At 39.1% G+C, this 13,748-nt stretch overlaps 1 protein-coding gene across 1 annotated transcript in view; it reads left to right on the forward strand.

Moving 5' to 3' along the window:
* The first annotated feature begins 2,719 nt into the window (after positions 1-2,719).
* Positions 2,720-13,748, forward strand: part of LOC149429100 (centrosomal protein of 192 kDa-like) — a 61,680-nt gene continuing 50,651 nt past the window's right edge. Inside the window, exons 1-7 of the mRNA XM_089666733.1 lie at positions 2,720-2,829; positions 7,212-7,351; positions 8,783-8,875; positions 8,961-9,073; positions 9,155-9,328; positions 9,900-9,990; positions 13,493-13,672. Of these exons, the coding sequence (XP_089522859.1) occupies positions 7,283-7,351; positions 8,783-8,875; positions 8,961-9,073; positions 9,155-9,328; positions 9,900-9,990; positions 13,493-13,672 (720 nt within the window). The 5' untranslated portion in view covers positions 2,720-2,829; positions 7,212-7,282. The remainder of the gene's footprint in view (positions 2,830-7,211; positions 7,352-8,782; positions 8,876-8,960; positions 9,074-9,154; positions 9,329-9,899; positions 9,991-13,492; positions 13,673-13,748) is intronic.

Below are 13,748 nucleotides of genomic sequence, written 5' to 3' on the forward strand. Positions count from 1 at the left end.
AAACGAACGTACTAATGGCTTCTTCAGAAAGGATGAATAGGGAAGGAGAGAGGAGTAGGGGAGAAGGGAAGAAAAGGAGGAACCCTTAATATCATTATCCCAGAAAAACTTGGAGATTTAACTCTGTGTACAGCCCTTTTGGAGCTAAAGTCTTTAAAGCGGACCTTCACTCTCTCAATCAACATGGACTATTTTTAATCCTGCTGCTGCTAATATTAGTAAACAGAAAAGTATTACATTTACTTGTATAAACTTTTTTTTTTTTTTTTACATTTCATCAGTTACTTCCTGGTTTCTATGCTTAGGCAAATTGTCAGATATCCCAGGAGTCTTTTAGGAGGGAAGGAGGGGCTTTCTCTGCTAAGCACTCTCTCCTATCTGAGCTAAGGGCTGATGGCTTCTAAATTCCAGGAAGTAAATTTATCTGCCCTTAAGATGGCTGCAGTCAAAAATGCTAGAGGGGTATTTTTCAAATTATTTTTTTTTCTCAGCAAAATAAAGCATAGAGATGTGAATGGATGGGGGAGTTTGCTTTGCACATAAAACATGAATTAAATAGTGTTTTTGATTTGTGCTGCTTAGATGCAGTGTAGTTCTGCTTTCATTTATGTATCCAAAATGTTTCGTTGTGTAACGACACAGTGTTAAACTCCTCTCTCCTTGTACTTCAGCGTATAAATCCTCTTTACCTTTAAACCATCCAGTTTTTCATTATGGAAGGTTCTGAAGTGTTGTGCAAGGAGACTGTCAGGTTCGTTCTTTCTTTATAATTTCACAAAGGTGTTCACCAATGTGCTCTCTTAACTGGTGTTTGTTCTTTTCAACCTATGTTTTGCTATAGGATAAATCACCTTTTGTAGTTCTACAGTTAATCAAGCTCGGGGGAAACGTTCACATTAGCATCTGTGAACACCTCCATTTGTTCTACAAATAGGCAGATCTGACACCTCCCACACTGTAACACGCCCCTCTAGCGAGGGAATGCTTTAGTAGGTCACCCAGATTTTGTGCCCTTCTGGCTACCTGTTTTTGGGTATTCTCCTATCTCAGACAACACTGGACATTGTCTCAGGACATGCCAATGTTTGTTCAATTCTGGACGTACCGGTGGCCATTGGGCACCAAATTGGATTATAAACCTCACTGGTTCAGCACCATTGATCATAACTCTTGTTCAGCATTTTTATCTACAAAAAGTGACTTTCACCATGCCAGGCATTTTTGGTGATCTTGTTAGCAAATCCTCCCTCCTAATGACCAGGGTGTCCTTTCCATCCATTATCTCTTCCTCAGGAGTGTCCTCATCCAATAGTTCAATTAGATCAGTTAGCGCCTGTTGTTCTTTATTTGTGGCATGCCCTAAGGCCTGGCATCTTTCCATCATGGAGGACACGCAAGAGTACCTTTTTGGAGAAATAAGTTGAAATCCTTATGCACAGTAAACTCCTTCGTTGTATTTTTGCCTGAGAAGGTTAAACCCCTACTCCGCAGTCTTACATGTCAGCACTTTAAATTAAAATTGGACAGATACCTGGTTATCTGGTTTTGATGTATTATAATTTAAAATTATTACTCATTTTTTCTTCTGGTCCTCTGTCTTCTGTGTACTCCCTACTTTTCTCCCCTTCCCTTTTCTCTCTGCTCCTTTCTCAAAGCCGATTTTTGTTTTTAAAGTTTTGCCCTGCACTTCCTTTTCATGGCTGTCTTGGCACCCCTTGTCTTAAAAATAAATAAATAAAAAACACTGATCTCTGTGAAGTTTCTAGATCTGTGTCCCTAGAATTCCTCTCAAAACCAGACTGGGAGACAAATCTAAATCTCTGTTTACTGGAACGGCTCCTTCCCCTTGAGTTGGACAAGTCAAAAGTTTCTTCCCCAATCACTTTTAAACTTAGATGTTTTTGTTATCCTCAAATTTCTTTGCACTTTATCAATCTTCATTTTATATTCTTCACGTTCTTTGAACTGCTCAAGGCCCTTTACACTCACTTCAGTCTGCTGCTTTGATTCATCTAATCGTATTGAAGAGCAATGCGGCACAAACAGTTCATACCTTGAAAATGAAATAAGTCTTCATGTTCTCCAGTTAGAAACTTTTCAGTCCAGGTGTCTACTAATTCTGTTTTGCCAGTGTCCAAATCGCCCTGTAAGCTGTAGTATAACCCAAATATCTCCGAATCCTGTGTCCCTCCATGAACTCAAAGAAAAAGATTTTACCGTGAATATATAACCATTTTATTTAACATCTCAACGATAAATATTAAATATGTTAAAATAGTTACCATTTCCTGCTTCCAGGTTAGAAATGTGTGAATAATAAAGCCGAATACAGTGAAATGCATTATGAAAATGACAGGCACATTTGTAACCTAAATAAAATGACGATGTGAACTAGTGGTGGTGGTTAGTTCTCTGCATGGTTGTCTGTAATGTTTAATGGCTTTTTTGAGGACAACCGTTGTGAGATCTCTGACTTTGTTCCCATCCACCTTTTGTGTGTGTTCACCTTTCACGCATACCTTTTTAAGCTCTGCGCTACTTCTGTTGTATTATTAATTTAAAATTCATTGAGATCATAACTGTCATGGCAGGCATTTACTGGCTTAAATGTGGAATTGTTAACACCACATCACCTTCTTGGTGAGTTAATTCTTTACCTAACATTGAAGTTGTTTAGTTGGTTTTGTCCTTCAATCATATTCCTACAAGCTCTATTCTCAAATGAATAATCTCCTCATAATGAAATTTTACATTTGTTCTTATTTTAGGAGCATGAATGTTTTGCAGTGTGGGTGGTGTTTCATGCGCCACAGACTTACAACTCTGCAGGTATGTCCTCCGTCCGGTATTTAAAAAAATGTTCCTAGATTGTGGTGTCTCAAAGTCTTTGGGAGTTTATAATGGTAATTTTCAGAGTTTATAGCAGTGTTGCGCTCATCCTTCTGTACCTCATACTTGATTGTTCTCATTCATGTTTCCATGTAACAGTGGTGTTGTGAAGCATGTGTTTGTGTGATGGGTTGGGTTGTTGAAAAGAAAATATCTGCATGAAGTGTGTGTGTATATCTAGATCTCTATATTTCCATATAGATATACAGATGGTAGGTGTGTATGTGTACAGTCAGGTCCATAAATATTGGGACATCGACACAATTCTAACATTTTTGGCTCTATACACCACCACAATGGATTTGAAATGAAACAAACAAGATGTGCTTTAACTGCAGACTGTCGGCTTTTAATTTGAGGGTATTTACATCCAAATCAGGTGAACGGTGTAGGAATTACAACAGTTTGCATATGTGCCTCCCACTTGTTAAGGGACCAAAAGTAATGGGACAGAATAATCATCATAAATCAAACTTTCACTTTTTAATACTTGGTTGCAAATCCTTTGCAGTCAATTACAGCCTGAAGTCTGGAACGCATACCATTGGTGAGCCTCATGTTTTTGAGGCTCACCAATGGTTTACATCTTGTGGTGAACCCTCTGTATTCACTCTGGTGAAGTCTTCTCTTGATTGTTGACTTTGACACACATACACCTACCTCCTGGAGAGTGGTCTTGATCTGGCCAACTGTTGTGAAGAGTGTTTTCTTCACCAGGGAAATAATTAGTTGGTAATCCACCCCAGTTGTTTTACGTGGTCTTCCGGGTCTTTTGGTGTTGCTGAGCTCACCGGTGTGTTTCTTCTTTTTAAGAATATTCCAAACAGTTGTTTTGGCCACGCCTGTTTTTGCTCTCTCTCTGATGGGTTTGTTTTGTTTTTTCAGCCTAATGATGGCTTGCTTCACTGATAGTGACAGCTCTTTGGATCTCATCTTGAAAGTTGACAGCAACAGATTCCAAATGCAAAAAGCACACTTGAAATGAACTGTGGACCTTTTATCTGCTCATTGTAATTAGGATAATGAGGGAATAACACACACCTGGCCATGGAACAGCTGAGAAGCCAATTGTCCCATTACTTTTGCTCCCTTAACAAGTGGGAGGCACATATGCAAACTGTTGTAATTCCTACACCGTTAACCTGATTTGGATGTAAATACCCTCAAATTAAAGCTGCCAGTCTGCAGTTAAAGCACATCTTGTTCGTTTCATTTCAAATCCATTGTGGTGGTGTATAGAGCCAAAAATGTTAGAATTGTGTCGATGTCCCAATATTCATGGACCTGACTGTATATATACAGTGTGTATATTTTTAACCACTTGCCTATTGGGCCAGTTCTGACACTTCTCTCCTACATATGAAAATCCTTCTTTGCTACAAAATTGCTTATAACCCCCAAACACATATTTTTAACCACTTTAGTACCACCCTCACAGCAAATAAACTGCTACAGGGCAACCCTCCTGTACATAATAATGTGTATAAATATGATTCTGCACTTCTGCCTAGGGGACATGCATGTGGGCGGGCAGTGGATGTCCGCTGGCACCCGTCGATCATCAGGGAGAGACACAGAACTGAACCCTGCTTATGAAAACAAGGCAGAGCTCCGTTCTGACAGGGGGATAAGTGATGGATCATGTGTGCCTGCAAAGCAGGGAATAAGATCCTTCACTTCCCTTAGTGAAAGCAGCACACAGTTTACATAACAGCGCACAGTTAACACTTAGATTGCCCTAGATGTATAACCCCTTCCTAACCAGTGTCATTAGTACAGTGTCAGTGGATATTTTTAGCACTGATCACTGTGTTCGTGTTACTGGTTCCCACAAAGTGTCATTGTCTGATTGTCCGCCGCAATATTGAAGTCGCTGATCGCAACCATTACTAATATAAAGAAAAATAAATGACAATTCCAATCTTATATACAGTCAGTTGTAGACACACAAACCAATCAATGCAAACGAATTTGGGTTATTTTTTTTTTTTTTACTAAAAAGATAATGGAATACACTTTGGCCAAGATTTATGATGAAATATTATTTATTTGCAACATTTTATAAGAAAAACCCTTTTTTTCTAAATTTTTGGACTTTTTCATTTACATAGCAAAAAACACAAAAATCCCAGTGGTGAATAAATACCACCAAAATAAAGTTTTATCTGTCTCAAAAAAATGCTAAATTCATATGGGTACAGTGTTGCATGACCGCACAATTGTCCTTCAATTTGTGATAGCACTGAAAAGCTGAAAATTGGCCTGCACAGGAAGGATGTGAAAGTGTCCGGACTTGAAGTGGTTAAAAGTTTAAAACCAGTTACCAGTTTACAGTTACACAGGAGGACTAGTGCTAGAATTATTGCACTTTCTGTACCATTTGCGGCAATATGTCACATGTGTGGTACAAACACCATTACCATATGCATGCACATGCTACGTATGCATTTACCTTTGCACGCAAGTATAATCTCTATGGTCAGCCAGTGGAATCGCCATCCAAGAACGAACCGGGACATCCGTAGTGGCAAAAAGGTAAATATACAGTTGCAAGAAAAAGTATGTGAACCCCTTGGGATTACATGGAGTTTTGTATGAATTGGGCATAAAATGTGCTCTGAACGTCATCTAAGTCACAACAATAGAAGAACACAGTCTGCTGAACATAATACTACACAAACATTAGATGTTGCCATGGTTTAATTGCACATAACATGTAAACATTGACAGTGCAGGGAGGAAAAAGTATGTGAACCTTTGGACTTAATAACTGGTTGACCCTCTTTTGGCAGCAATAACCTCAACCAAATGTTTCCTGTAGTTGCAGATCAGACCTGCACAACGATCTGGAGTAATTTTGGACCACTCCTCTTCACAAAACTGTTTCAGTGTAGCAATATTCTTGGGATGTCTGGTGTTAATCGCTCTCTTAAGGTCATGCCACAGCATTTCAATCGGGTTGAGGTCAGGACTCTGACTGGACCACTCCAGAAGGCGTATTCTGTGCTGTTGCAGCCATTGTTTTGTTGAATTACTTGTATGCTTTGGGTCATTGTCCTGTTGCATCACCCATCCTCTGCGGAGCTTCAGTTGGCGGACAGATGGTCATACGTTTTCCTGCAAAATGTCTTGATAAACTCTGGAATTCATTTTCCCATCAATGACAACAATCCGTCCAGGCCCTGAGGCAGCAAAGCAGCCCAAACCATGATGCTCCCTCCGCCATGTTTTACAGTGGGGATGAGGTTTTGATGTTGGTGTGCTGTGCCTTTTTTTCTCCACACATAGTGTTGTGTGTTCTTCCCAAACAACTCAATCTTGGTTTCATCTGTCCACAGTATATTTTGCCAGTAGTGCTGTGGAACATCCAGGTGCTCTTTTGCAAACTTCAAACGTGCTGCAATATTCTTTTTGGACAGCAATGGCTTCCTCCGTGGTGTCCTCCCATGTACTCCATTCTTGTTTAATGTTTTCCTTATTGTAGATGTGTCAACAAAAATGTTAGCATGTGCCAGAGATTTCTGTAGGTCTTTAGCTGACACTCTGGGATTCTTCTTTACCTCATGCAGCATTCTGCGCTGTGCTCTTGCAGTCATTTTTACAGGACGACCACGCCTAGGGAGAGTAGCTAAACTTTCTCCATTTGTAGACAGTCTGTCTTACCGTGGACACATGAACATCAAGGCTTTTGGAGATATTTTGTAACCCTTTCCAGCTTCATGCAAGTCAACAATTCTTGATCGTAGGTCTTCTGAGAGCTCTTTTCTGCGAGGCATGGTTCACATCAGACAGTGCTTCTTGAAACCAGTAAACCCAAAACAGGTGTGTTTTTTTTAAGGGCAGGACAGCTGTCAGCAACACATCCAATATCATCACACTGATTGGAGTCAAGGTTGGCTCACTCCTGGCTCCAATTAGCTCTGGGAGAAGTCATTAAGCTAGGGCCTCACATACTTTTTCCTCCCTGCATTGTGAATGTTTACATGTTATGTGCAATTAAACCATGGCAACATCTAATGTTTGTGTAGTACTATGTTCAGCAGACTGTGTTCTTCTATTGTGACTTAGATGACGTTCAGAGCACATTTTATGCCCAATTCATGCAAAACTCCACGTAATCCCAAGGGGTTCACATACTTTTTCTTGCAACTGTAAGTACATAAATATTAAATATAAATGCTTATTAACATTTTCTTTTCCTCTATACATTCACATTAGAGATCGAGATATGCATAATTTTATATATATATAGGTGTGTGTGTGTAATAAATATATATATATATATAAATTTCCCATTTTTTTCTATGTATTCATTTTGATAGGTTCCCTTGGTCCACCAGAAGAGTTTGCAGCAAGGGTTGATATTGAAATTGACAGCCCAGGCCCTGCATGCATGCTAAAAAGTATCCAGTTAAGAGCAAGAGTTGGCTGTGCGAGGATACATGCCCCTAAGGACTTGCAGGTATGTTTAAAACAAACAACTCTGAAACTGTACTGCTGGATGAACCAAACTTAATTACCAGTTTGAGCAGCCACTACGTGATTACCCCTTACACCACAAAAATCATCAAACATATAAACATAGAGTTGCAAATGAATCAGTAATAAACATAAGGTTGCTGCGTGCACCATAAAGTGGTTTCACGCCACTCCTCAATAAATGAGGCAGCAAAAGATGACGCTTAACCCACCAAAGCACCTTGATTGAGCTGGCTTATTTGAATCTGGAAGCCCCCTTTAACAAGGGTGCCCTTCCCCCCCAGATCCCACCCCCCCATGTGAATAAGTATAGGGTACATTGTACCCCTACTCGTTCGCCAAAAAGTGGCAAAAATAAAACCACAGAGACCGTTTTTGACAAGTCCTTTTATTTAAAAAAAACAAAAAACAAAAACATACACGATGTCCCCTGAATTTCTCCCCCGCCGCAGCTGACCCAGAAAAAAAGTTTGCACCAGACGCCAGCTCCCAGCATCTGTCAACTCCTCTGCTAAGTAAAATAAACTAAGGGGTGATGCCATCGACCGGGGCATGCCAGCATGGGATGGAGACTTTTTTTTTTTTTTTTGGGGGGGGGGGGGGGGGGGGTTTTGGCTGTGTTTACCCAATCACCATGACTGATGCTGGATTTACTTTGAGGGGCATTGTTTTTTTTATTCTAAAGGTCAAAAGTGTCTGTGTTTTTTAATTTATTTTGGATTTTTTCCAAATTACATTAAGCCCACACAACCACTGCTCAGAGTTGTGAGGGAGAGGCCCTTGACCCCATCAACATGCGGACAAGGTGCCCTGGAGGGGAACCCCCTCCCCACGTTAAGGGCTCTGCTGATTTTACCTGGAGAGCACTACCATAGTATACAAAACATCAGCAAAACAGTCAGTCCTACTCTTCATGTATAAATAAAGGATACTTGATATAGCCTTCATTCATAAGCTTGATATAGCCTTCATTCAAAAAGCATTTTATTAACTTTTTTGTAACCCCATTTTATTTTCTTAGAATTTTTTAAAACCGTTTGTATGTTGACATTTAATATTTATAGTGGTATTTTTTTAGGGCTGCATAAAAAAGCTTTGTGCCAGAAACATTATTCTATGCCTTCACAAAAGGAATGAATCACACACAAATTTTGCACTTTTGATGCGTTTAGAATGACTAAATTACACTGGTTTAACAACGTTCTAACACCTCCATCATCTTTGCTCTTTTTTGGACCAAAGATGGTAACTCTAGGCTTGGGGGTAGCAGCTGTCATTTTTGTTCCCTTCACTGTCCATTGTACAGATTTGTGCCCAAACTCCCCCATTTCAGCTCCACAAGGTGGAGAAGTAGTGCTCTGGTAATTTGTAGAAATAAAATTGTAATTCACGATTTTTTTCTTTCTCACCAAAGACTGTCCGTTTAACCTGTGTCTATGGATCATCTGCCAAACAACTGCTGCCATTAAAAAATGCAGGAAACATTGCTGCTCATTTAAAAATTATGGTAAGCATTCCCATGCATGTCCTTTTTATATGTGTAGTCTGTTTAATAAAAATGATATTTATTGTAATGTCATTCTTCCACAAAGTGTTCAAATGAAGATGGTTTTTCTGTAGACCCTGAAGATTTGTTTCTTGCACCAGGGGAAGAACAAATAGTTGCAATTAAATACTTTCCACGTAATTCAAATACAAAACAAAGGTATGTTAATTAAGTCAAGTCAATTTAGTTTCTTTATAGCATTATATGCATCTTATTGTCTTTTTTTCCTTTTACCCACAGTATCTTGAAAATCATGGTCCAGCCAGCAGGTCCACAGTATGAAGTGATGTTGGTTGGAGACATTGAGCCTTCAGGAAACACAAATTCTTCTGCCATTAGTTACTCAGATGTTCCATCAATTCTTTCAAACAAACAATTCATAGCATGGGGAGGAGTTGGTGTTGGAAGAGCAGTGTAAGTCTATCTAAATAGCATTAAGATTACTTTTCTGTTAACAACAAGACAACAAGACATTCTTAACAGATGCTAGCAATTGCAGTCTATGTATTTTTTTTTAAACAGTGACTTCAGTACCTTCTGAATCACTGGCCCAAAACCTGCAAGCATCTGAGGAATTTGTACTTCACTGGATGCTTACAAGTTCCAGGTCAGTGACTGAAAAAATAATTATGTAGGAGATAAGTATAACAGTCAGTTTTCAATGAGAGATTGCAATGGCATCCTAAGGGGCACATTTATCTCTTTACTGTACATTACATGTATTTCATTGCCATTAATTTTGAGTAGCACCCCAATGAATAAAGGCAATGCACATACATCACTGCTCAACTTCAATGCACCATACTGTGTTCTATTAGAAATGTTGTGATTCTTCAGCCCATGATTTTCAATAGGATGCCTCAACACACTAACATGCAACATAACTAAATCTTTATTGTAAATGTAGGCTTTCTTTAAATTAATGGATTACATTTTTTTTTTCATCAAGACATCTGTGATTGATATGTTCTGTTTTTCTTTACAGACAGCAAAAATTGATTCTAAGGAACATGTCAGCAGCTGCAGGCCAGCAGCTTCGTCTTATAATAAGGGGTCAGGACCAAGACTGCTTTCAGGTGTTTTTTCTCTTTTTTTATTATTATTGGCTGCAAGTGACCTGCATATATTGATGGTGGAAGGAAAGGCTTAGGCTCAATCAACTCCCTACAATCAGTTTAACAAAATAAGTCCATTGTTGTGTACATTTTCTTTTAAATCTGTGATTGTACCTTTTTTTTTTTTTTTATTATTATTATTATAATGCATTGCAGTCACGTGACTGCTATACAGTTAGGATAGCTGGTGGGTGTGTCTTCTTCCTCTTTTGTCCTTCCTGTGCGAGTGCTCTAGCGAATAAGGATGCCTGTGTGTCCTCGCTCATGAGAAAACATATGACATTATAGGTGGGATGGGTAGGGCTGTGCTGTGTTAACTCGCGCAGACAATGGTACCAGAAAAGTGCCTGTGAGCTGCCATATTCGGCTGAACAAGCATACTGTTGTTGAAGCACAGGAGAATTGAATGGCTGGATTAGACTGTTTCTAACCAAATATTCAGCAGTTACAATAATGCATAATTTATAGGTTTTACATATTATTATAAAGGGTAGTTTTTCATTTTTAAATAGAATTCCACTTTAATGTATTTTGGTGTCCTTTTATGAAACAGATCAGCAGCTATCCTGAGGATTGTTGCTGATCTCCGTTCATTAGTGGTTTAGGAAACAGATGATCAGCAAAGAACATGTTCTCCACTGATCATCTTAGCACACAGATGGCCAGAATATGAAGGATCGATGTTAGCCCTTCACTGGCAATCTGTGTTCTCCATCCAGACTCTCCAGCCCAGAGCTGGAGAATCGGAGGAACTGCAAACGAAGCAGCGATAATTTACCCCTGCTTAGTAAACTGTGTTTGACTGATCTCGCGAGATTATAGTAAAAGCAGCCGTTTGCCAGCGTTCAAAGCATTTGTAGATCGCTTCTCCCTTCATTCGGAGAAGTGATCTACACCACTTCATAAAAAGACATTCAGAGAACTCTCTCCTCTGAGAATACCGGAGAACTAAGCAGCGGTCATTTACCGCTGCATGATAAAAGGACACCTTTGTCACACAGTATGCCTGGAAGCAACAGTCACCATGCATGATTTGTAAACATCAGACTAGCACATGAATTGCAAATAAGGGATACATTGTAATGTTTTTCAGAACTTTTGTTGCAATGTAGATGATACCACACTGCACTGCTATTTGGGCCTAATAAGGTTTTAGTCCATGTTTAATAGTGACTGCATACATCGGCTGAACAAAGAATCTTGTGTGGCTGTACATTGTTCTAACATGTATGCAGATTAGATATTTAGACTTTTTATATGCCTATTCCCAGGTAGTGACTAGGAAACATTAATACCAGAGACAGCAAGGCATGCAGCTTTTTCATAATGAGGCCAACACTTAAACTTTCATATTTCTATATTTCTCTTTTAATTTTTGGGACAATCCACTACCAACATAGAAATGGTTGTGAGTGGAAAGCTGTCATTTTGAGACTGTTGGTTTTCATGTTGTATTTCAGATCAACCTCTTTATTCTCAGCATTCATGTTAAAGTATCCCATAGATGTATTAATTAATGGTTTATCAACATACATATTTGACATTTCTACTAAATAAACACACTTTAGCCATATACAGTGTCTTGAAAATGTATTCACACCCCTGAAAATTTTCCACATTTTGTCATGTTACAACAAAAAACTTAAATGTATTTTATTGGGATTTTATGTGCCAGACCAACAAAAAGTGGCACATAATTGTGAGGTAGAAGGAAAATGGTTTTCTAAATTGTTTTACAAATAAATATCTGGAAAGTGTGGCGTGCATTTGTATTCGGGTATTGGGTATGTCTCTACCAGCTTTACACATCTAGAGAGTGACATTTTTGCCCAATCTTCCTTGCAAAATAGTGCAAGCTCTGTCAGATTAGATGGCGAGCAGCTGTGAACAGCAATTTTCAAGTATTACCACAGATTCTCAATTGGATTTAGGTCTGGACTTTGACTGGGCCATTCTAACACATGAATATGCTTTGATCGAAACCATTCCATTTTAGCTCTGGCTGTATGTTTAGGGTTGTTGTCCTGCTGGAAGGTGTACCTCCGCCCCAATCTTAAGTCTTTTGTAGACTCTAACAGCTTTTCTTCTAAGATTGCCCTGTATTTGGCTCCATCCATCTTACCATCAACTCTCACTAGCTTCCCTGTCCCTGCTGAAGAAAAGCATCCCCACAGTGTTTCACGGTGGGGATGGGTGTGTTCAGGGTGATGTGTAGTGTTATTTTTCTGCCCCACAGCGTTTTGCTTTTAGGCCAAGAAATGCAATTTTGGCCTCATCTGACCAGAACACCTTTGTGCACGTTTGTGTCCCCCACATGGTTTCTTGTAAACTGCAAACATGACTTCTCATGGCTTTCTTTTAACAATGGCTTTCTTCTTGCCACTCTTCCATAAAGACCAGATTTGTGGAGTGCATGACTAATAGTTGTCCTGTGGACAGATTCTCTCACCTGAGCTGTGGATCTCTGCAGCTCCTCCAGAGTTACCATGGGCCTCTTGGCTGCTCTGATTACTGCTCTCCTTGCTCAGCCTCTCAGTTTAGGTGGACGGCCATGTCTTGGTAGTTTTGCATTTGTGCCATACTCTTTCCATTTTTGGATGATGGATTGAACAGTGCTTCATGAGATGTTCAAAGCTTGGGATTTTTTTATGACCTAACCCTGCTTTAAACTTCTCCACAACTTTATCCCTGACCTGTCTGGTGTGTTCCTTGGCCTTTGTGAAGCTGTTTGTTCACTAATATTCTCCAACAAATGTGAGGGCTTCACAGAACAGCTGTATTTATACTGAGATTAAATTACACACAGGTGTACACTATTTACTAATTAGGTGACTTCTGAAGGCAATTGGTTCCACTAGATTTTAGTTAGGGGTATCCGAGCAAAGGGGGGCTGAATACAAGTGCACACCACACTTTTCAGATATTTATTTGTAAACACATTTTTTAAAAACATTTATCATTTTCATTCCACTTGACAATTATGTGCTACTTTGTGTTGGTCTCTTCCATAAAATCCCAATAAAATATATTTACGTTTTTGGTTGTAACATGACAAAATGTGGGAAATTTCAAGGGGTATGATTACTTTTTCAAGGCACTGTAGTGCTGCACACTAAATTTGTGCATGCCTTATTTATTTCAATTTGCAAAGTGCAACGTGTAGGAGCCTTTTGATTTTTGTTACGTTTTTGGCTTGTCGTGGCAGTATACAATTTGTTTTTAGGAAGTTACTGTATACTAGCAATATACTGAAAAATTATACAATGTAACTTTGTTCAGATTTTTTTTTTTTTGTCTCTAAAGTAAGAAATGCCAACTAAAGGAAAAGTATGATGGAGATAAGCACCACTTCGGCACAGCAATATTTTTTCACACAGATTACTTTGACATGTAAAATTAACCTAGTAAAGTGTAAACTAGCCTTGATAATGAACTTCATGATTATTTTTTTTCTCCCCTGTAGTTGCAAAGTAAGTTCGGTTCAGAAGAGCGTTTGACAAGCAATCGTGAACTCACACTCCGTCCTAAAGAAGATTCAGCTGTCCATTTGATGTTTTCTCCAACGCGTGTAGGCTGCATGTTGGCTAAACTGGAGATTAAACAAGCAGGAGCTAAATCTTCACAACCAGGAATTAAATTTACTGTAAGTCTGTGGTAAAAGGGGTTCCAGGTAAAAGTATATGGTGTACTTACATGGGGTCCATATTGGACCAATACTC

Source organism: Staurois parvus, unplaced genomic scaffold (genome assembly GCF_062004578.1).
Source record: "Staurois parvus isolate SC_StPar_1 unplaced genomic scaffold, SC_StPar_1.0 ptg002803l, whole genome shotgun sequence".
Classification (NCBI taxonomy): Eukaryota; Metazoa; Chordata; class Amphibia; order Anura; family Ranidae; genus Staurois; species Staurois parvus.